This window comes from Eretmochelys imbricata, chromosome 3, assembly GCF_965152235.1.
Source record: "Eretmochelys imbricata isolate rEreImb1 chromosome 3, rEreImb1.hap1, whole genome shotgun sequence".
In the NCBI taxonomy this organism is placed as follows: domain Eukaryota; kingdom Metazoa; phylum Chordata; order Testudines; family Cheloniidae; genus Eretmochelys; species Eretmochelys imbricata.
In genome coordinates, this window is record NC_135574.1 from 93,867,840 (window position 1) to 93,892,119 (window position 24,280).

At 40.2% G+C, this 24,280-nt stretch overlaps 1 protein-coding gene across 1 annotated transcript; it reads right to left on the bottom strand.

The window, feature by feature from the left end:
• SERINC1 (serine incorporator 1) lies at positions 1-24,056 on the bottom strand. The gene is made up of 10 exons (XM_077813009.1): positions 23,898-24,056; positions 17,107-17,268; positions 14,865-15,058; positions 10,798-10,877; positions 10,479-10,616; positions 8,089-8,258; positions 7,872-7,962; positions 5,590-5,734; positions 5,248-5,478; positions 1-1,580 (listed from the first exon to the last, which is right to left on the bottom strand). Exons 1-10 carry the CDS (start codon positions 23,934-23,936, stop codon positions 1,442-1,444), a joined length of 1,389 nt encoding a protein of 462 aa, XP_077669135.1. The 5' UTR covers positions 23,937-24,056; the 3' UTR covers positions 1-1,441.
• Between the last annotated feature and the right edge of the window lie 224 nt (positions 24,057-24,280).

A 24,280-nucleotide genomic window follows, 5' to 3' on the forward strand; every position in this document is an offset into this window, starting at 1 on the left:
TTTATCTGAATTTGTTTATTGATAGGTAATATGTTCAAAATGACTGTACACAGTATTGGCTTCATCTGCCTTCAAAGGTTACAGGCTCTGACTAACAAGTCAGTCTTACTTTGCCTATGCTAATGTTTGAGCAATTTAAAATAACTTTTAAATGAGATAAGAATTAGCTACATGAGACAGCAGTAGAAACACCATACAGTAGATTATGACTACTGAAGTACAGCTCTGGATTCACTCCCACTGAGATTGTTCATTTCAACATCACCCCCAGAGCACACACACACCAGTTTATGTAATTACAAAGCACAATAGCATTTAAAATTTTCAAGAACTACACAAAACTCTATACAAGTTTGTTTTTTAATCAGACCAACTAGTTAACTTGATGCCCAGAGTCCGTTTTCCAGGCACACATCCACTGCTGGCAATGGACACCAGCAGAAAGCAGTACCATAAGATATTAAAACAGATCAGGTTCTAATACTCTGAACTTAAAGATTAACTACTTTTATAGAAGCCAGCTATAGAATGCAAGTCTAATTACTGTAATTTCAGCATTCCCTTTTCTCTAAACTACTGCTCATAAGCATTTGCTGTCACACCCAGCAAGTGACTCATCTTTTGCAAAGAGGCTTGCTACTTTCCTTGCAAATTCTCAGCTTGATTAGAGCCAGAATATAAACTTAGCAAGTATTTAAAAAATACTTTGAGACAGGTTTACAATATACATCTTTAACTCCTGGGGCCAAATCTTCACAGCATGTTTGTTTTTCCTGTGTCCTTTTGTCAGCAATAGGGCATGTCTAACACACTAACTCCAAAGAGAACATTAACTTCTCTGAAAGTATAGTTCAAATTCCTGCAATTAGCACTCAAGCTAAATGCATTAATATATATTGCACTGAAAACAAGACCAAGCCAAAGGGCTGCAAGGTATCAGATAGTAGTGTAACATGCACCATTTTAATTGGCCTAAATGCTCAATACTTAGTGAAGGCTGACACTGAAAACAAGGCAACATGAATTGTCAAAAGTAGCCCTAACTTGCTTAAAATTCCTCCTATAAATCCTGTTTTTTTAACTGTCTAATTAAATAAAGTTCCAAGCCAGTTGTTCTTGCACCCTTTGCTACTCGCAGCATTGGGGGAGGCAGGGGAACACAACAAACTGACTGATTTTACATCTACCTCACCCACAGCACTAAACCTGAAGTACTCCTATAAAAACCAATATCATAGTAATCAATCACTGAGCTTGGCTGGAAAAGTCATTTAGTGAAAGGACAAGAGGACATGATCTAAAAGGTAATCATGCAGAACAAGGCATGGTCTACTACATTGGCACTAAGCGCACACATATTTACAACCACATTTTAGTCTGGAATACTGTTAGTTTCAACAAGAGGTGAAATGAACTGAAGCCTTCAGAGGAGAAGCAGAGCTCAGTCAAAGTCCCGGTTTGTAAGAACCAGCGGAGCCACCAGAGTCCACACATACAGCACAATGCCAATCCAGCTGGAAGATATCTTCACCCAGACAGACGGCCATTTACTAATCATCGTCTCATAGGAAGAGTCAGGACTGGAAAAGAAAAAAAAAAAAGCCAGTTACAGGGATAGTCACTTATAGCTGTGATTTTTGTTATCTGAAGGTAGACTGGTGTAATAGATTACCAGTGCCCCAGGCTCATGATGAGTTGGGTATGAGTTAGCTCAAAGTTTTAAACCCCTAGAATATCTTCCCTGTTGTGCGCGAAGCACAAGCAAACCTTCATGACAATTCCGTTACCAATAACTGCTTTTGCCCTGTTCCTTTCAAAATGTAGACAGATTCATTAGTGGTTATTGATTATTACTGATTTAAACAACTGGGGGATTGTAAGATTTAGTTCCAGAATCAGGCATAATAGAATCAAAGTTATTAAGTTCAATGTCTGTTTGGGAACCTGGGTGTGCACAACAGAGAAAGCTTTGCTATTACCAGAATGTAACTACTTTTATTAGCTCAATTAGTAAAGACACAAAAGCTCCAAACCACATAAAAAGATAGCAAAAACATAATTCAGGTATCTTAACCATTCCTCACGCATAAACTCATAAATTTACACCCTTCCTTGGGGATCTGGTGGTAAGAGGGAAGTGTTCAGCCCTCAAACCTGGCATGCCAAACAAGTCTGATACTGCAGGTCTCCCTCTTACGTGGTGGTCTCATCTATTACAGGACCAAGGGGCTGTCATGAACATTCATACAAATGCCCAGCCTCTCTTGTCCACATTTAACTGATAATGTTGGAGTCTCTTTACCCTATAGGTTAGCATATTATTACATTTCAAGTAATTAAGTCAATTCATTGCCAAGGCAAATTCTCAGATAAAGCATTTGCGAACATATCTTAAAATATCCAAGCCTAGTATCAGTTCAATGTTCTTGTGGTTACCTGGTATAAACTTCCCCCTTAAACACACCTTCCCCTATGTGCCAAATGCGATATCTTAGCATTACTGTAATGAATAACAGGCATAGTCTCAGACTAAGATGTCTCAAAAATAAAGAAGCTGATCCCTGTAATTATAAACAGAAACTATAAATAAAAAACTTCAAAAACATCAACAACTATTTCCTCCCCAGAAAGACAAGGGAAGGAAAATTAGGCATCAACAACTCCTAACTCTCATTCTACATTAGACCAAACTTTTATTCAGAGCACAGCACTAAGTCCAATCAATAATATCTTGTTTACATGTGCACTGAGCTCTATTTGGCTTCCCTACAAATCTCCTGAGTAGGAAGAAATCTGAGGCTAACAGCCATCTTCTGAGTTTGCCATTACACAATCTTGGAGTTGCAGACCTGAAGAACTATTATGAGGGATATGATCATCCAGTTATTTAACTAGAGTTCTCTGACATCTTCTCAGCAACAAAATGTTTAAAAAAAAAACAAAAACAAAAACACTCACTGTCTGCTGGAACATTCAGGGGCTAGGTGCACAACAGTTAATCAGAAAAGTGTTTTTACATCAGTATTTATGGTGGAGAGTTTCAACAGCATGGACATGAAAAAATTAACTGAATTTAGAGTGAAATTCTGAAAATCCTCCTGGCAAGAGTTTACAACAACTATAAACCCACCTTATTATGAAGTCACTATTGCGGGTAGTTAGAGGTTTTTGAGGCCACCAATCGAAAAAGACAAGTACACCTTCTGGGTGGTAACATCTAACCGCAAGGTCCAAGGATGCCAAACAGACAGTGAAATTGGATAATACACTCTCTACTTTTCCTCTCATTAGAAGGTTGGGAAGCTACACTCAGTACTTCAGAAGTGGCAGCTGTATTCAGAGTGCAATCCTATACCCTCACCATCTGGTCCACGATTAGGTAAAGGAGCTTGGATATCAGATCCTCGGGGGTCAAAGTTACAAGAAACCCCATGATACCCGCCTTAGAGTTATTTGATCTTTCCAATTTCTATAAGTCTTAGAATTCTATGGACAAAAGTGGGAACCTTAAGCCACCTGAAGATGGGTCAGCTTTTTCTTCCTTCTCCTTTGTGGAGAAAAAGAAATAGTACCCCAAGAGTATCTCCAGATTCTACTTTGATTTCCTAGGTAGCAAGAATCAGCTGTCTTGGTATCCCATTCAGAGGGATTCCTCTTAAGAATAGCATTCAAATGCCTCAAGGCACTACAAGCCTGTTTTAAACAGACCACTTCACAGGAAGCTCTTGATAACTCATATTAAGCCAGTCTCCCTTACTCTTCAAAGCACTCAGTGCCAACTTAGATTTACTGAAAAAACTTCAAGGGAAGACAACTAGACAGCAAAGTGCTTGCCCAAGGTATTGACAGCCTGGGGACAGCTTCATGTGTACTTTCTATCATCCTCAAGATGCAAATGATACCAATTATGTTGGTCAGGTCCAGATATTTTCTAATTGTGCACTGAACTATATTTTGAAACCCCTCAGCTTTCCCAAACTAAAAAATTCCAAAGAAACAAGACAGAATACAAAACAACCAGCAACAATAAAAAAATAAAAAACCAATAGAAGCAGTGCATTGGTCTAGACACATGGGGCAAACATAGCCAAGACAAACTTTCAAATCTAAGTTAAGAAAATCAGAAATAAAGTTGAAGTGTAAGATGACATGATGCAACAACAGGTCAGTCAAACAACTGCGAAAGTGAACCAGGCACAAAAGCAAACGTAGCTACAAGGAACTTGTGATCATATTTGTGGACAGACAAGACCTGAAGGGTATTTACTGGCTGTGAAACAAATCATGCAAGATGACTTTTGCCCTTTTGAAAAGGTGTTCCAAAGATGCTGAACACTTTGGGGTAAGTCAAATAAAACCCATAAATGACTCAGAAGCAACAGATCCAGAGTGGGACTATACGGCAAGTTATTTTCTTTAGAATTTTTTTTTTTAAAGTTTCTCTTTGCTGTTCTTGCACAGTCTTAGTTATTGCTTCTACATTATATTGGCCAATCCCGTTGATGGAATTACTGCCCCATAATTCACAATTACATTTATTTATATAAATAAAAAAAATCCTCACACACACACACACACACTCACACTCATCCTTTGCAATGAAATTTCAGAATACAGTTATTTCACTGTGCAGATATCTATAGTCTTCGTGATTCTGTCGGTCTCTTTTCCTACTCTTTTCCCTAGCATTAAATTTATGTTTGCGTATGTATGGGGTTTTTTTCTTTTCAAATTACTCACACCCACCTACACCTTTTTGAGTTCTAAATATTCTGTGAAACTCAAGACAAACATTTAGCCATAATCCCATATAACGGTCTACAATTTCATTTGTTTGTTTTTAAACAAAATTCCTTTTGTTCAAAATAGAGTCTTTAATGGTTTCCTATATGTTAAAATGAACTCTCAGTGAGTCAGTCACGAGTTAAATATGGCTCTACCATCCTTATTCAGGTAGTACCTTACTCCAATAGAAGTTCCAATGGGACTACTCCACTTAATTGAGGGTGGCAGAACCTCACCCTTAACAATGACGACAAATGCCATTAAATAAGAGCTTAGTTTTTAACGACAAATTCATTTCGTACATAGCAATAAATGCTACCCCTTGAGAATTCCTGTCACACCGGTACATGTACTAAAAAGGCTGCATCTCTTTTGAGACATCTGAAAATATAACTTGAATCCAAAAAGCTGTAGTACTGGTAATGAATGCACAAGATACAACAACATCTCAAGTGTGTGTACCTGTACCAGTTGGTGAGGGTCATCATGATATACAATGAGGCCAGGAAAAGCATGAAGTGAAAGAAGGAATAACTGTAAGTAACTCCATCCCTTTCATTATCTACAGCACGGTGACCATCATCTCCATCATCCAAAGAGCCATCACTTCTAGGTACTCCATCTTCTATTAGTGTTGATTCATCATTGGTAAGCGTCAGTTTGTTAACCTGGCTGTTATTGGATGTCCGGATGCTGTGTTTCAGGGAAATGAATACAGTACATCATCAAAATAAAAATCAAATTGTAGTAATCTGATCATTAGCAGTAGTACAAGTCACTTAAACCCAATTCATCTCATCTCACCTCGAATACAGAACACACAGCAAAAACAGAATAAGTCCTACAATCCCTTGTGCGTCCCACCACTGGACGACCTGACCTTGGCTTGGAATGGTAGTGGTGGTGTTGTAGCCAATCATGCGCAGCAAGCTTGGATTGCACTTCCTTTCTGAGTTGGGAAGGAGATTACATTAGAAATTAAACAAAACAAGAACAGGGTAAATGGTTATGCAAAATATTTTTATTTCCACACTGAACACACAGTAATACAAGGAATTTTCATGTCCAACGTAAATGCAGAAGTTTTGCAAGTTCAGAACTTTGAAACAAACAAAAAAGACTAAAGATCATGGATAGGACAAAAAAAAAGTAAAGCAAACTAGAGATGATTATGTCATGTCAATACAAGACAGGTGTTAGAGGAGACAAGGAAATACTCTGAAGTTAACGTTTCTTCATTTAAAAGATGTATGAAGTGTTTTACTGATTCCTTTACTGAACTGTGGCAAAAATACACTGTATTTTCTTCAGAATTCCTAAAATTTTAACACCACCAGCAGCCAAACACCACAGTCATTTAGGGGTTGTGTACACAGAGCAGCAATATTCGTGTATGCTAAAAGGGTGCGATTTCTGAAATGTAAGATGTGCTGAGCATTAATAGATCTGTGTAGACCCTCCTAGCATGTTAAAAGTTCCCTAGTGCGCTTTAACATGTTCACAGTATGTCGTACTATGTTAAAACATACTAGGGAACTTTTAATACATGCCAGCAAGGTCTACACAGATCTATTGGTGCACTTTAGAAATCTCACTTTTGTGGTGCGCATTCCTGCTCTGTTTAGACTAGCCCTTAGACTACACAATAAGTACTGACCAGTATTACCACAAATACACTCATTTTGAAGATTGAAGCTACATGAAAGAATGCTACAAATGTTTTTAAAAGCTCAACTATATTTATCAATTTACCAAACTGCAAGTGTGCACTGATGAAACACAGAAGAGAGAAACCTGAGTGAACGTGCTCCTACTTTCCTATAATTATTGCAGTTATAGCCCATGGCTAGTGTCTCCAAATGGCACCAACATCGGTGAAGCGCAAAGTAGTACCTACAGTTAAGGTTGCATAAGCCTTACATTCTAAAGAGTCATGGGTATTTTGTTTGTTTTTTAAACCTTGAAGGCTAATATTTGGCAGATTTTCAAATTTGTTTTCTGCAGTGGAATTTTTGAATGTTTGAGCAAAGAGTTCAGTTGTTTCGAACTGAAAAGAGCATAAACCATAAACCTGCATTTATCCATTTATATAAAAAAAGACACTTCTTTTAAACAGCTGTAGCACCCAAGTAGGAACTTAAAATTTACCAGGGAGAGAGGCCATCTAGTGTTCTCATAAAATTTTGCAATTTATGTAAGTTCTCGAGGTTTGGGTTTGTTTTTAAAAGAATTTTCCTATGTACACATAAATGATGGTCATGTGATTTCTTAACAGTTAGCCAATGATTCTTGTTTTGAGAGAGAGAATAGGAACATCTGTAGTGAGTCCTGCATCCTTCCACACAATAAAGCATAGGTACATATGAAAGAAGACAAACTGAAGAAAATAAAACTCCTTCAGAGCTACGGTATAGAAAGTTGTGCATAGACTGAGACAAGGGTCCTGCTTCTGACTGTACATATTGTACAATACTGTGTTTTAATGCTCTCCAGAAAAGAGTTGAACACAGTAGAATTTTTGTTTGTTTTTCTTTTAAGAACACTAGGAAATTCCATACATACTCTCCCCTCCTTCCCATCACAAGATCATTAAGGCTGCAAAATGAAGTTTCGGGAAGTCAGGAAATGAAAAAGCTCTTAATTGCCCTTATGCATGATAGTCTTTCATTACATGTTCACATACTATTTTATCCACGAGGCAATATCCGTGCTTATTTTGCAGCAAAGGAGATTCAATTTTAGGAAAAGCTTTCTAACTATAAAAGACAGTTAAGTACTAGAAAAAGTCTTGGAATCCCTATTTATGAGTATGCTAGAAAAACACCCGAGAGAGGCCTGGTGTAGGTATATTTTATCCTACTTCAGTGCAGAGGGATGGGCCCATTCCAACCTTCCATTTCTATGAAATGGGTCCCCCAAATATATGTAGGCAGGAAGAGAAGACTATGATAGAGAATATTGTCTTCTTAGTCTAGAATTTTCTTCCTTCCTGACATTTATCATTTTGAACAGTTTTATGAAGAAGCTACTTTATCTTTAAGAATACAGCTTTTTTTTTTTTTTAAATGTAAGTCTGCCAAGCTTACCTGGTTCATTGGTCATAGCTGACCAGGTTAAATACATTGTATAAATGGTGATCACTGAAGACTGCAACAAACCAGATCTTGGCTGAGACTCCTATATGCAAGAGACATGGAGAAAACTAAATTGGGCAGCTGACAAAATGTCCACGGTTAAAATGTTAGCTATAGAGATGTTTCTGGGTTAAAAATATATATATATTCACTGAAGAACATAGCATACCTGGATCTTAGGCAGAATTGACATTACAGAGGCGCCAATACACAGCAACATATTAACACTGATGAATGCCTTATTTTCAGAGCAGCCTTCTGGATGAGTGTAATAAACATAAAACAAGACAACAGCAACCAGAGACAGCAGGTAATTTAGAGCCGTAGCTGACAGCAGAGCTGTGAAGGGAGACAAACAACACAGTTAAATTTGCTTAAAAGAAGCATCATTATTAGCTTTAAAGAATATTTTATGATTGTGCTGCTATATTAAGAATCCACAAAACTGTATCAGATAATGGTTATGGACACATTTAAAAAACAAACACTGAAACTTAAAGAAAAGTGTTTTAAAAATTTAAATTAGATACATTCTTTAGGGTAGGGATAATTTTTTTGCATTATTTGAATAGCACCGAGCACAATGGTGCCCTGATTCTGCCTGATGCCTCAAGGCGCTATCATAAAGACAAATACCACCATCAATGGGAAACGTGAGGCTTTAGTTTTGCTCCAACACTTCAACTGGGTATCTCTACAACTACCAAGGAGTTGGTTAAAGCAAGACAGACAAACCTGTAGCAATGTGTCTAAATTAAATTAACAGTACTGTCCCCAAATAAAACCAATAAAATCTGGATCTGTGGAGAGGCATTTATAAGCAGCTTATTTCTCAATACACTTATTCAACATATCTTTTGTAGAATTATGTAGGCTTACAAGAATCTGATAAACTACATTTTCAAAAAGCAGACTTGCCAGGCAAACAGAAAACTAGCCAACTAGGCCATTTTTGCCTCCTGAAATAAATTAAATCGTAAGTTTTATGATCAGCTATTATGATCTCATTACTCCAGTGCTGTGATTTTAACCGTCTCCTCTATTTTGACCCACTAACCATACATACCCAAAGAGGAGAGGCTTACAGAAAAAAAAATTAGTTGTGATAATTAGAGTGATCATATTTCCCTATGCTGATTACGGGACACCTGGTAAAATTACTCATATTGAAGTGAAATCAACAGCAATCATTCAGAACTATGCAGTACAAACCTTCAAATTAACATCAAGCTGACTGAGCCCCTGTTAAAAAGAAATACTGCATAGTTGGATTTTTTTTTTTTATTTACCTTATCTTTAAGGTTCACATCAGGAAGGGTCACACAAACATACAAACACACACACACACACACACACACACACACCCCCAAGACACACATGGGGAGAGGTGACACATCCTCACTCCCGTACACACCTCTCACACGGGGGGGTGACCGACCGACCGACCCAACCCTCCCCACCCAGCGTTCTTCACCCTCCATACCTGGCTGGACCCATGGGATGGACCCGCTAACAGTTCACACCAGAATGTGGCGAGCAGCAGCCTTTCAGCACTGTGAGGGAGGGAAGGGATGCTGCTTCCAGGCACAGGGGATGTGGGGGAGGGATGACCTGGCCCATGTATTTGCAGAGCTCATCTCTCCCCCGCCCCAAACCCACTCCCCTGTGGCTGGAAACAGCTTGTTCCTTCCTGCCCGCACAGTGCCAAAAGGCAGCTAATGCCTCTAGGCTGCTGCTGGCCACCAATATAACCCACATGCCTCCTGTCCCCCGGGCACAGCACAGCCAGGAATGGGTTAAGCCCTAAGGATGTATTGTGCACCAGGAAACCAGGTAACCTGACTGCAGGGGCTTCAGCCGAACTGGCCAGAGAGATGACTCAGCAGGGGAGAGTGATGAGGGGATGGAGCAGCAGCCCTGCACTCTCAGGGGGAAGGAACCAGGGAAAGCGTGGAGGGGGACAGGTGAAGAGGGTGCTAAGCTCTTGTTCAGAGGGCAGCTGTGGAGCCTGCAGGGTTGGGGTGTGAACAGGCTGGAAACTGCTTCTCCCCCGCCACTCCAGAGCTTAGCTGACCGGTGGAGAAGCTTCCCTGTTCCAGCGCTGTGTGGGGCTCTGGCACACACAGGGCTCAGCTCAGCTCCTCCTGGCCCCGGGCTTTCCCAGGGTGCCGGCCCAGCCAGAGGCAGTGGGGGAAGGAAGGAACCTGCCGGACAGACTGTTGGTGAGCTGAGCACTCCGACCAGTGGCTCGTTCTCCACACAGTGCTGGGAGTGGGACGCACCCCGCCGGGAGAGATATGGAGGAGCAGCAAAGTGGGGGAAAAGGGGCAAAGCAGTGTGAGGACAGTGAGAGGGGAAGCACGTAAAGGGCCGATGGGTGGACAGAAGAGGTAACACATAGCATTTTCTCTCATTCCATAAATTCAGTTGTTTATGAAAGCAGAATCTCTTCTGTACATTACATTCCTGGCAAAATGGCATTATATACACTACACTGGTACATCTCACATCCACTAGATTTTCAAAATGCACACTGAAATGGGATAAAAGTTCTGTTACCTGCATACCAACATCTTGAATTTCCTTCCTCCATTTTTTCAACCCAAGATTCATTCCAAGAGTGAGCAAAGTCAATAAGCAGGACCAACTGAATAAGAATGAAGCAGAAGGCCCCAGCCATGCCGACATAAAACCACACTGTAAAGAAAAATCAGACACAATCAATTCAGAGCAATGGAAGTTTTACCGCTCAATCTTAGGGGTAAGGGAAAAAACTAATAGTGAGAAATAGGGTTTGCAGCTTCATTTAAAGAGGTTTATTTTAAAATAAACCATAACTGCATCACATGCAATAAGATGTAATTCAGTGTTATCTTACCAGTCGTAAAGGGTCCCTCTGGGATGAAAAAAGCTCCAACATTAATTGCTATTGCTATAGCAAACTTGAAGAACCAGAATCTAAAGAAATCAAAAACAAAAACAAAAAAATCAAGGGATGTACAGTAATAAACTTTAATCTGTATCTGTGCTCACATAACTGATGTATTTTATAAGCAGTCAAAAGAGCACAATGTAAATGAAAGTTAATTATTTGAAATGACAGGACTTAAAGTTTGCCTATTTTAGCTTGCATTTCAAATACATAATCTTTACTTCCTTGTTTGTGCATATCTGAGAAATGTATCCATTAACTACTCCTTCAGAATACAGGAGATACTGACACTAAATTAAAATTAAATAGGGAGGCAAAGAGAAGCATCAAGAAGTTTAGACTAGGCAGTTTTTGTTCTTAGTCCTGGTTGTACATAGACAGCTTCCGAGTTTGATGTCAGTTTAAACTCCTGTTCTGATGCCCCACGTATAGTACCATACAGTTGAATCCAGGGTGGATAAAAATTACATGTTTTTAATTTTAAAAAATCCACTTTTATTTTATTCCCTTTAAGTTTATTTGTTTTATTTACACATTGCTAGTCTTGGCCGGGGTGGGGTTAACACTGTCTTGCCATTTTATAATCTTAAATTGCTAAAGTGGATGTTTTGTACTTGTTTCCTAGACTCTTAATCTAGACAGTTCTATTCTATCCCATAGGCTCCATGTTGGCAGCCCACTCCCCCCAGCTCCCATTGACGGTCTCCCTCTCTAGGCTCCTCATCCCAATTCCTCCCACCCTGTTCAGACTTCTTCACCCAATTTCCTTGACCAAGCAGTGCCAATCTGTCCCCTCATTCCACCTCCTTGTCAAATCTGTCTTCCCCCGAAATCACCCTTAGTTTCCTTCCCTTCTTGGCTCCCAGGACAGAAAGTCTCCCTGCTCTCAGTTTCTGTGCCAAGTACTGTAGCGGCCCACAACCAGAAATAGCAACTGTAGGGAAAGTTCTTCTCAGCCCCTGCAGACCTGGGGTGGAGGGGAGCATGCTTAGTGCAGATGAATCTGAAGAATTTAGCTGCCAGACCAGCAAGTCTCTCCTGAGCGTACAAAAGCAGATTTTTGAAAGGCTTATAATTTAGCTATATTTCAGTATTCCCCCCCACAGGTACAGTAAAAGGTACATCTAACCACATAGGAAGCTCCTACTCCAAAGCAAGGAGGGACTAGATCTTCTCAACAAAATGGCTGTAACACATTGTTTTGCCCATGCATGTGAATATTTCCCTAATCTAGTTCTCAGAACTGGCTGACCACTTTTTCTAAATTTTCTTTAAAAATTCAGCCTCAGGTAGACACCCAGCATGGGAAATTTCAGTCTGAATAGTCAAAGCCAAGCAAAGTTATAAAATCCTGACTCCAGTTTGTTATAATAGGAAGTGTCGGGCAACCTTAACTATAGGTTGTACTACCAGTCCCATCTATAAAAAATTAATATAGCTCAAAAGACAAAGCAAAATAATAAGGTCCTGGTCCATGCCTAGGGTTCTTAAGTAGTATGGTAATAATAATAATACAGAAACATATGTCCAGTAACACATACAAAGCAAAAAACGATGACATCAGAGGTAAAAATCTAGTTGAGTAGTTCTTCACCTTTCCATGCTGAGATTCTCTCCTACCCCAGCTTGAGGGAACATGATCCAGTTCTATAGAGGAACAAATTGCAATTTGGGGGGAGGAGCACATCAAACTGACTAGGGGAGGAGAACATAATGAATTTTAAAAGCAAGCAAAGCTTATTTTAAAATCTGGATGGTTCAGTGCACTAATTACACAATCTATAATGCATTAACTCCTGCTTCTGAATCTATGTGAGGAGTTTGATTTCCTCCTCATCAGCTTGGAAGAATAACCTTGATAAAGGAAGAATAGGTCCAAGCTTTGCATAAATAACATGCTTAATTCCAGATCCTTTTCAGATTACCTAAAAGCTTAGAGTACCAATATCTACCTACCTGGTTTAACTTTTGGGAAGAATACTATATTCCTACAGTCTAAAATTGCTAAGCATTCCAAGGATTACTGCTGGCTTACATAGAGGCTGCTGGAGTTCTGTAGGCTTTTGTTTTGATTACACTGATAAAAACGGGAACTGCCTAGATAGCACTCATTTCGCAGTTATGAATTTACACAACTAAATTAACTGTCCCACGAGATATTGTCTGATGGCTCCAACTTATACGCAAGTGTGGAAAAACTGACAGATATGCATGGGTAAATACAAGGTCTCTGTTCTGCAGTACAGTCTTGCTGTCCCTGATTTAAAGAGCATCGTTGAAGACACATGCATAATTAAAGGACATGATTTACATGCAACTACCCTGAATGGGTACCACTGAAGACACCACTGCTTCTGGCAGAGATGTTTAAAACTACATTACTATATAATTTTTCAGTAATAACAAGACAGTTAAACCCTCTAGATATGTTTGCCTTGTGCCCAGAATCTTGCTAGACTAACTCTGACAGGCTACCAAGAGGAGCAAATTCCAGTGGTAGGATTGAAACAGGACAGCAATTGGTCTGACAGTTCAGCCTCAGGAGCAGACAACATGAGTCTCCAGGACAAAGACATCTGCCACAACAGGTTATTTGAGAAGTGGTCTCTTAGGTTAAAAGGTTTCACACCATGCAGAATTTGTATATATTTTTTAATAAGTGCCTTAAAAAAAGGGGGGGGAGGGATGTCTGTTAAAAGGTGTCCTTTCAATTTCATCCATACCAGAAGATGATATACGTGCAAGAAAGATGACAGCTCAAGGGATGCAACAGGTGTTGGTTTTCCTAAGTACCTATACCAGTGTGAGTTTGCCATAAATCAGTATGCAACAATCAAAGATGCTAAATTATCTCCTGGCATAGTGGATACTTTTCTCTTGCTTGTATAAAACGCATGCTGCAAAAGCCATTTATTTTAGAGAGGTTTGATGGTATGGTCCAAGAATGATGGGAGATAGAAAGGCTGGCTTAGTTGAATTACTGTTCATGTCTCATTGTTGTTCATATTTGCCTTTTAATGCAGAGGATATTAGTCTGACTATTGCATTTACAATATAGAACCTAGAACCTTTGCATAGGTGTCTTTTTATTATTTAAATCTAAAGAAACAAATAAAACTAGTAAATAAAGCATAGTTGACTGTCATGGTCTGTCTAAACTGCTTTTCCCCCCTACGACATGGGAATGCAATTCTGTAGTTTTATTAATTTCAGGAGATTTATACAATGAAGTCCAAATTGTCAAAGTGAGCTCAGTAGAACTCAAGCAGCTAATCCTTGCAGATTCACTAAAATGGGGAAGACTAGCCAATCACTCTTTCCTTATTATGCGATTGTTTGTGGGTAACAGCAGGTGAATCTTCATCTTCTGCGGTAAAACATCTGGAAAATACTCTGTTCAGCAGCTATCACTATGGGTGCTAAGAGTTTGCACTACAGAAACTGTCTTATGTGTTTTGAGCTATATTCCAATGACAGCAGTTTGGATTCCACTGGTTTAAACAACTATGCTGTGCACAAATAGAGTCAGGGAAAGACCACCAATATAATCAGCCAGCTTCTTGAAGAACTAGTATTTTACAATTATTTTTGGTTAGGTTATCCTAGATATGAATATAATAAAAATACAGGGGAAACACACCTGGAAGTTCAAAAAGTACAAAGTAATTTCTCTCTACCAAAAAAAGAAAGAAGGGGAAGAATAACAGACTTGTTATTGAATGTGGTGGAAACAACTTTAAACAGATCTTCCATAACTGTAATTCCAATTCTGAAAGTAAGCTTTTACAACTGAAGGGGTGTGTTCACGTTCATCTCCCTCCTCCCTCACTAATTTAATATGATTTTCCCTAAAATATTTTATCTGCAAGCCTGCATTATACTTCCATCTGCTAAAGAATTCCCTTTTCATAGCACAGTCAATCTCACTGGAGTGTTTACCTGTTATTATTTTCAAAAATAGCTGTATCACACATGCACACCAAACAGTCACAGTTGTTGTTCTCGTATCTTACCCATTGTGCACTGCTGCTCTTGGATCATTGCTGCTCTTTACTTTGATCATCAACAAGGAGAACAGAAGGAAGAACATGGCCATACCAAAACACACACGGTACACTGCTTTGTATCCGACTAAGACATCACAATTCACATGACCATGCACATTAGGAATAGTTGTTCCAATCCCTCCATCACAAAATCCAGGAATCTATGATTGATTAACACAAAATGTTTCAATGATATTTGTTCATCAGAAGCATTTTAGAGATTATATTTTTATTAATAAAATGAAAAATATACATCACTTAATTCTGTAAAATTATTTACACCACAATATTTCACTTAAAACTACAACTTTGAATAATTCATGCAGCTATGCAAACAGGTAGTCCAACAAACAGATTAGGTTTGCTTTAAAAACAATTAATTGTATGTGTGGATTAGAATTATAAAACAAACAAACTTACTAACACACACATACACACCTTCCCTCTCTTCCCCCCCCCAAGAGAATTCAGACAACACAACTGAGCCACCATCAATTTTTTGGGACTCACAATGGAACTTAAGTTCCATTTGCCAGTCTGAAACAACACTAATAACAGCCCCAGAGCTGCATATATTTCTGATGACAACTATTATGACGGTAATGAAACAAAATAAACGGCAAAAAGAACACGAGTACTTGTGGCACCTTAGAGACTAACAAATTTGAGCATAAGCTTTCGTGGGTTACAGCCCACTTCATCGGAGGCATAGAATGGAACATATAGTAAGAAGATATACACACACACACACACGTAAGTTGCCATACAAACTGTGAGAGGCTAATTAGTTAAGATGAGCTATTATCAGCAGGAGAAAAAAAAAAAACACAACACTTTTGTAGTGATAATCAAGATGGCCCATTTAGACAGACATCCTTAGGTCTATTTGGACACATGAAAAATAAAAGCCTCCAAAAAGGCACTGCAGTTAATTAAGAGCAAAGTACCAGGGACAACTAAAAAAATATAGCTGATAGTATCTCTGTTTCTGTCCATATCAGGATATTAGTAAGAACTCTTTAAAGTCTGATGTACTGTAAACCACACTTTACAAGGCCATAATATATCTTTCCCTAATGGTTAAAATGGCTTTCCCCAAGTTCTAAAGCGGTTACTCTCCCATAGCATAAAGAGCATTTACAAACACTTTGATTTTAACGAAGGACAAGACCACAAGATACACATCTGATGTGGGTTAAGGAGTGTAACATTTAAATTGGGAAAATTAAGATTAAAAAAATGGATACTAGGATTAAGTATGTAAATGGTCAGTGCTCCCCAAACTTTTGAGAGTCATGCCCCCTCTTACCCCTGTCCGCAACATGGACGAAGTAAGGGGGCTGCAGCTGGGGGTGGGTCTGTGGCCATGGCCAAGGGCCAAGGCTGGGGATGGAGCCACAGCCAGGCTGCCGTGGGGGCCAGCAGGTAGGCCTGCGGCCAGGTGCGGCTCCACTCCCAGCCTTGGCCGGGAATGGAGTCACAGCCTGTGGCTGGGGTGGGGCCAGAAGCAGAGCCGTGCCAAGGCTGGGGACAGGTGCAGGGCTGGGAGCAGGGCTGAACGGTGCTCCCTCCCTAATTCCCTGTAGGGACTGGCCCGGGCCCCACCATGCCCCCAGATGTTCCTTCACACACACACCCCAGAGGTGGGGGAGGGTGGGGTCTGCCCAGTTTGGGGACCTCTAATGTAATTACAGCAATATGTTCAATACATGACTAGCAAGCCATATTAGAAAAGTCACAATTCTTTTAATCAGTTGAATCAACTGCACTACAAATTGCTTACTCCCATTAGCAAAAAACGTGTCACCTAAGAAAAATGATTTCACCTTACATAGTCTCAGATTTAAAAGCTAAAATTTAGCAAGTAGAACACAATGAAACCAGAAAATGTATTATTCTACATACAAATGTGTTGTGCTGAAGCAGTTCTTGAACCTAAGAAGCAATTCAAGAGACTCAATTTTATTTCTGAAGGCTGCTGCTTATAATAACAACTGCATACCAATTAACACTACACTTCTTTCAAAATTCAGCTGCTTATACTTAAACAGAACTTGTAAGACTGATGACTCCAAATAATATTAAAAGCATGTTTACTAGTAGCAATGTAAGTACTTCACACATGAAGCATGACATCATGAAAGTATGTGACTGTCAACTATTTTGCAACATCTGTTCTACCAAAACATGAAAGCGAAAAAGTAATGACCTTCTTCAGCTGTTCCTCCATTCCTGGCATTAGCATGACGCAGGCAACGCTCACTCCAAGGAGCAAGATGAAGGCATAAATCAGCCTAGTTATGGTGGAGTTGTTTCCACTGGGGCAGCAACGGCACAGCAGACATGGGGCACTGCCACATAAGCATGGTATCTGGAGGAAAGATAGATTATAGAGCAGTTTATGTTAAACAATTATGAGTTGTTTATTAGGTTATTCAAAGATTTACGCAGGATGTGTGGATTTTTAGTGATGGAAAAATCTAGCCCACCTCCTTATCAATGCAAGATAATTCCCCATAGCATGTTACATTGTTTCGTCTAGCCCAGTGAATGTTCCATGAGATTAGGTTTCTACACTAAAACCTACCGTTATAAATGTTAAAGTCTGCATCAATGCACAAGGCAGACTACTTCTGTTTTTCAAGGACAATTGTTAATTTTGGGGGGAGAGAGTTCACAGGCTTGGGGTTACTTTGGTGCAGAGGGGGCCTTAAGTGTTGCACTATGGTCAGTTCTTATTTAGCTAAGGAAATCTCTGCCTGTGAAATGTGTTTAACGTTTTGCTGTTCTAGGTTTTTTTTTTTTATCTATATACTCAGACATTTTGGGGAACGACTGTCATTTTCTACATGCCTGTACATTAAGGTTTAAGGGCTATTCATGTCGATTACTGGGATTTCTCAGCACCTCTGTAATAGAAATAAAATGGTCCAATCCTTCTGTTAAAAATATATTGCTTATTGACAGAGTTTGGCAGCTATTCAAACCAAGACACACCAGGTAATTCCCAACTACTTGATTAACTTGCACAATATAGACAGGATTTGAAAATCCAAGAGTAAAACAAAAATGGAACACACAAATTAGTTCATATTTAGCAAGTATTTTCAGTTGTACCGTATTCCTTTCTACCATTGCCAATACCTTGAGAAAAAGTGTTATATTTGAGGACAAAATAACTCACTCATTGCTTTAGCACATCTGGATGCAGTTTGCTCTTAAACAGGAAAATGTGTATTACTTCATTGCAAACCTATAACGTTTTGTCTCTAAGCAGCATTCTCCCACCCAAAGATTGCATTAAATGCGGCTGGGACTCCACAAGTGAATGTCAATCAGATTATAATAATTGAAAGGAATATCTAGGAATATGGATCACCCCAAGATATTTTCTTTTTAAATGTAGTTTTCTTCATAATTTAGTTAAAAGGGAATAACATTGTTTTATTCTATGGTAGATAGTGTGGACAGGTGATTAATATCTAAACTTTGGTGGTCATGTAGTTTTCTGTGGAAATGTTAGGTTACCAATATCAGAATCACTTAATGCTAGTTCAGTGTTTCCTGTGGTCTTGTAGTCACCCCCAATCTTTTTTACCCTCTTCATCTGTATTTGCTGTTCTTCAAAGTTGGAGCAGCCAAGAGCTATCACAATACTCTACTACAGAAACACCTTTCAAAAAGAGTATAAATAAAGCTACAGAAGGAGCGTTATAGCACTTAGATAGCACAATCCTAGTCCATTTCCCCTCCACTTCCACACATAAAAGGCTGCAATAACCTTTTGCTTCTGCTCTTGATTTTTCCATTAAGATCTACAACTCAAGAGGTGTTTGGGCAGATGGCAAGCAACAGACTGGTAACTGTGACAGGGTATGACAAATACTGTCTTAAGCTATAAAGCCACCACTTGGTGTTCTAACATTGATCTGAACCTTTCCCTAAACGATGCTCCAAAACCAACTTGTTCCTCAAAACAACACCCATAACCCAGATTATTTTTTCCATATCCCAGAGTCTGCATCTAATCTTTTTCCCAGGATTTTTTGGCTGCTGCTGGGTGGAATCGTGGGCTTGGCAGAGCTTTCTTTCCCTTGTTTTGAGATGGGCGGGGGCTCCGACTGACTGCCCGAGCCCCAGCCACTGCCAGCTCTATGAGGCTGATGTTTCAGTTAAAATGGAGAGCCAGATAATGGACACTTGGATAAATGGAGTTCTACTATATACCAAGAAAACATTGTGTTCAACCAATCCCTATACATATTGTGGCACTGGGAACTAAAGTTCAGCAATTCATTTTAATTGCAGAAAAACAGATTTTTATGGGGGGGGTTTTAATTGGAGAATTTTAGACTTTTTAATCACAGAAAACTAGGATCCTTTGTCATAAGTCACTCACGCAGTGCTCAAGTGACTGCTGTAGCTTGCTCTTAACTAAGGATGCAAAAGTGTAAAGCAGTAGCATAAATAAAGAATAATTTTCTCCTTGTCCCTCGGTCCTAACGCCTGACTATCACACAGGCGGATGCTTTCATTTTTTTAAAATTCGTGACTTTTGGTCACAACTTCACTCTGAAAAATCATGTCCTGACATCTCATGCTTGCATCCATGGCAGTTACACATGCACATCACAGAACAAGAGATTCCTAGGCACACTACTCATATGTATTACAGTAACCTCAAAGTTATGAACACCTTAGGAATGGACATTTTCGTAACTCTGAAATGTTCATAACTTTGAACAAAATGTTATGGTTGTTCTTTCAAGACGTTTACAACCAAACATTAACTTAATACAGCTTTACTATGCAGAAGAAAAATGCTGCTTTCCCTTTTTTAGTAGTTTACATTTAACACAGTACTGTACTGTATTTGCTTTTTTTTGGTGGGGGGAGGCAACTGGGAGGGTGGAGGAGGGTCTCTGCTGCTGCCTGATTGCATACTTCCAAATGAGGTGTGTGGTTGACTGATCAGTTTAACTCTGGTGTTCGTAACTCTTAGGTTCTACTTATTGTTTGTAGCATCATAGTACCTGTGAACCCCAGTCATGAACCAGGCCTGCACTGTGCTAGGTACTGTATAAACAAAATAAAAAGACTGTCCCTACCTCAAAGAGCTTACAAGTTATGTATACGACAAGAGACACTGGATGGATACAGACAAACCAACGGGGGAATACAAGGAAACAGCAAGACAATACTGATCAGCAGGATAGGCACTGGTCTGAGTATACCAGCAGCCTAATCACTGTCAAGTTTTTTGTAGGCACCATGGTAAAGGAGAGTTTTAAGAAGGGATTTGAAGAGGGATAATGAGTTAGTTTTGCAGACGTTTACAGGGAGCTTATCCCAAGCTTGAAAAGTAGCACGGGAGAAAACGTGAAGGTACGTGTTTGAAAATTTAACAAGCAGGCAATGGAGGTTGGCATTATCGGTCAATCAGCGATGGGAGCTGACCTTTGGAAACTGAGTAAGAGACAGGGAGGGGAGGAATAGGCTGTGAAGGGCCTTGAAAGTGAAGACATGCAAATTATGTGTTTATAACAAAGATAATATTACAACTGCTTCTTAAAGCCACTCTTTGTTTCAGGGAAATATAGCAAAAAGGAATTTATTGGCCAATAGCATTTTTTGGCAAGTAAATGTGTTTGAGCAAATTGAGCAGGCAAAGTATGTGCTTCATGTACTGAATTACTTTCTTCCCAGATATGAGCGTATCAACACATGAGCTAACTCATTATCATTCGCATCATTTTATGATATGTAGTGAGAATGTCCTAAATTTAGGATTAAAAGAATTTTTGTCCAGGTACATTGCAGAATGAATCATAGCTATTACTGTACAGATCGCTGCTTCAACTGAACTCATCAGTCCCAACTCAATTTAGTCATTGTGGTGGACATGGAGCTGCTCTGTAACAATTTACGTATACTGAATGTTGATCTGGTTATTGGAATGTTTACCATATGACAATATTAGGTTAAATATTGGGATGTTTACTATATGACTATATGGGTTAAATCAACAGGGCTGTTGCAAAACAAATGGGAAAGCGAAACAATGACTCTCCCTCAGCAAACACAGGGGGTTGTTCCAGGAGAATGGGAGAGCCATTGGCCAGACAACAGAACTGACCTCCCACTCAGGCCCACCAAACTGGTTTTGGACAGCAGGGACAAAAAGCCAAGGAACTAAGAGACCAAAGAATTCTGGATGGATAAAAAGTGATTCTTTAAGGAGGGAGGCAACTGTTCAGGAGCTGTTCAGAGGAACAAAAACAAACATCCAAGACCTGCTGAAGTATCTGAAGAAGTTAGATTTGCATGGACCCACTCAGGATGGTATGGCGTTAAGTAACAGACATGTACGCACACTGCTTACTGTTTTAAAAGTCTTTTCTTCTTGTTATGCTTTGTTTCTACAGTTAAGATTGAACAATATGTTGGTTTAAAAGGCTGTCTGGTCAACCTATTCACATACTCAGGCCTTGTCTACACTACTGGGGAAAGTTCACCTAAGTTACGTTACTCCAGCTACGTTATTCACGTAGCTGGAGTTGTCGTAGCTTAGGTCAACTTACTGCAGTGTCTACACCACACTGCGTCAAAGGGAGACGCTCTCCCGTCGACTCCACTGTAACAACAAGATTAAGCTGAGTACCAGAGTAGACCAGAGAACGCTCTGTGGTCAATTCAGTGGGTCTTCACTAGACCCACTAAATCAACCCCCGCTGCATCGATCACAGCAGTGTCAATCCCATTAAGTGTAGACATGATCTTAGACATCCTGGGTCAGCAAGCTGATTCACAAGGTACAAAAAGAAAAGGAGTACTTGTGGCACCTTAGAGACTAACCAATTTATTTGAGCATAAGCTTTCGTGAGCTACAGCTCACTTCATCGGATGCAAGACTTGGTCTAAAAGTGGGCGAAATTTGTGATTCCACTACAGGAGAGGAAAAAGCAGGAAGCAAGACATCAAAACATCTCAGAAACCAGAGAGCTAACCCTGTAACTTTAACAAGACATCATGCACTGTATGCGCTCCAAGCATTTAGTTACTCAGCATTTTGATGAAGAAAGCAAGGCAGCAGTGAGGAACAGAAGCTAGTTTGTTTGGGCTTTTGCAGGGAGGGGGAAGAAAAGAGAGCTTAAGCAAAAGCAAGTCAATTTAAAAAACAAAACAAAACATGTATATGTACACATACCTATCCAGAGGGCTGCAAGCTGACTCTGGAAGTGACTCTGTACAAAGCAGTGCTCAGATTATTTTCAGGGAGTGCACATGGGTCACTTTCTATATACACTTATCTAGATATCCAGGCCTTGTTAGAGCTAGAATTTAGAGGTTAGAAAGGCTAAGTCTACACTATGAAAATCAGTTATGTTTGCAAATGTGAATTAACGCATGCTTTATGTTAGTAACACCATTAGCAGCTAACATAATCATTTTAAAAACAGTGTTACCCAATGGTTAAGCAAGACCAGGTAGCATATTTTTAAATGTGACTATGTCTAATCATGTCACCATCTCTAAACTGGTTAACACGTGAATTAACATATTTTCTAACACTTCATTTTTCTACTGCACACACTTAAAAAGGATCTCTGCGCCTCATTAGAAATAAATATACATCTACATCAGCAAGACAGCTTACATTTATTAATTTAACAATTCTAAGAAATTAGAAAATTAAAGTTTCTACATTGTTAACTAATCCTGAATAAGGGAGACCCACTGGTGATTTTTGCATGATAGTGCGCTGCGCACGCAAGCAGGAGTGAGATGACCAATGGCAGATCCGTTAATTGTAAATGGGTTTTACTAAACAACAACAAATGTCCTACAAGAACCTCATTACAGTTACTGAATTTCCCGCACTTCACTTTCACTAGATTTCTACACTTAGCACATAAGATATTTAATTTTTTTCAAAAGACAGAATGAAATGGAATACTGTACATCACTTTTTCAGTTTTAAACCAACGGTATTTCATTCAAAACACAGTGTAAAAATATTTTAAATGCACCTAAGTTAATCAGGACACTAAGTCCCACTGATTTACAAATAGTTACCCAAAAGCTCCAAAACACTCTTGTTCCTATTCTACCTATTTGAACATCAAGTAAATTGTAGTGGTACATAGAATAATGACTCCCAAGATAATCAGCAAGCCAGTGATAATCTTGAGAAAAAAAACAAACACAGAGGAGTTGGTAATAGTTAAAAACTCAGTGGGAAAATACATTAAGTCTTAAGAAGAGTTGTTTTTAAGTAGCATATTTTGGAGTAATCAGGACTAATTTCCAGCACCTAACAATGCTCGGTGTGATAGTGACATCATTGTAGACTGTGCTGCAGTAACCAAAGTGTCTTGGTGAGAGAGAAGATGCTACAGAGGATGCAGCTGCTGCTAAGTGAGCCATGAGGAAAGAACTAGACATGTCTAATTTCAATAAGATGGAGGTAGCATTTTTGCAGGGTACCCACAGTAAAGGTGAAACTCAATACTGGTCTCAGTTACATTTTCACTATTTTTGCAGATCTGAACAAACACCAGCACATTTTCCTGCGCAGTAAATATTCCCATCTCCTGACGAGCGGCATCACCGGCCAGGGCAGCTCGGCTGAGCCCCAAGCCAACGGGACCAGCGTGTGGCCCGCCTGACAAGCCGAGTTAAGCCGTTTCCCTGTGTGGAGGACGGCAGCGAGGGAGACGACCCAGAGTAAAGAGGAGGCTTTAAGAGTAAGCGGAACGGCGGGTCAGGGAGCGAGGCCCTGCAGCCAGACGCGGCTCCGCTGGGGCCGTACCGCCGCTTTCGAGAATTAAATCCCGCCTGGGCAAAGCCCCGGCACAGGCCCCGTGGGGACAACGGGGCGTGAGCTCCGGGACAGAACTGGACGCCCCCGCAGGCCTGCGCGGAGCCCGGGGATTGCCGGGGCCCAGACACCGCGCTCTCCCCGCCCCGCAGCCAGGGCCCATCCCGCCCCCACGTTACCCAGCTCGCCATGGAGCACAGGCCCAGGACGCCCCCCATCTCCCGGGCGGGCGGCGGACTCCGGCGCCTTAAAGATGGAGGCGGCTCCCGAGTCCCGCAGCTTCTTCCTCAGTCAGGTTCTTGTTTACCCCTAACACAAGGGGCTTCCGGCCTCTGACGTTAAAAATTCGTCATTTCCGGAAGGCGTCACCCACTAAAAAGAGCGGCGCCGCGGATGTCGAAATCTCACTGCGCAGGCGTTGAGGGGGCAGCGCGTGCAGAGCTGGAAGAGGCGCCGCAATTGGGTGGGGCGGGCTTCAGAATAGAACTAACCTCAGCGAGGGGCGGAGTTTTGTGCAGGGGCGGGGCTTCAAAGCAAGCTACAGCGAGGGGCGGGGCTTGGG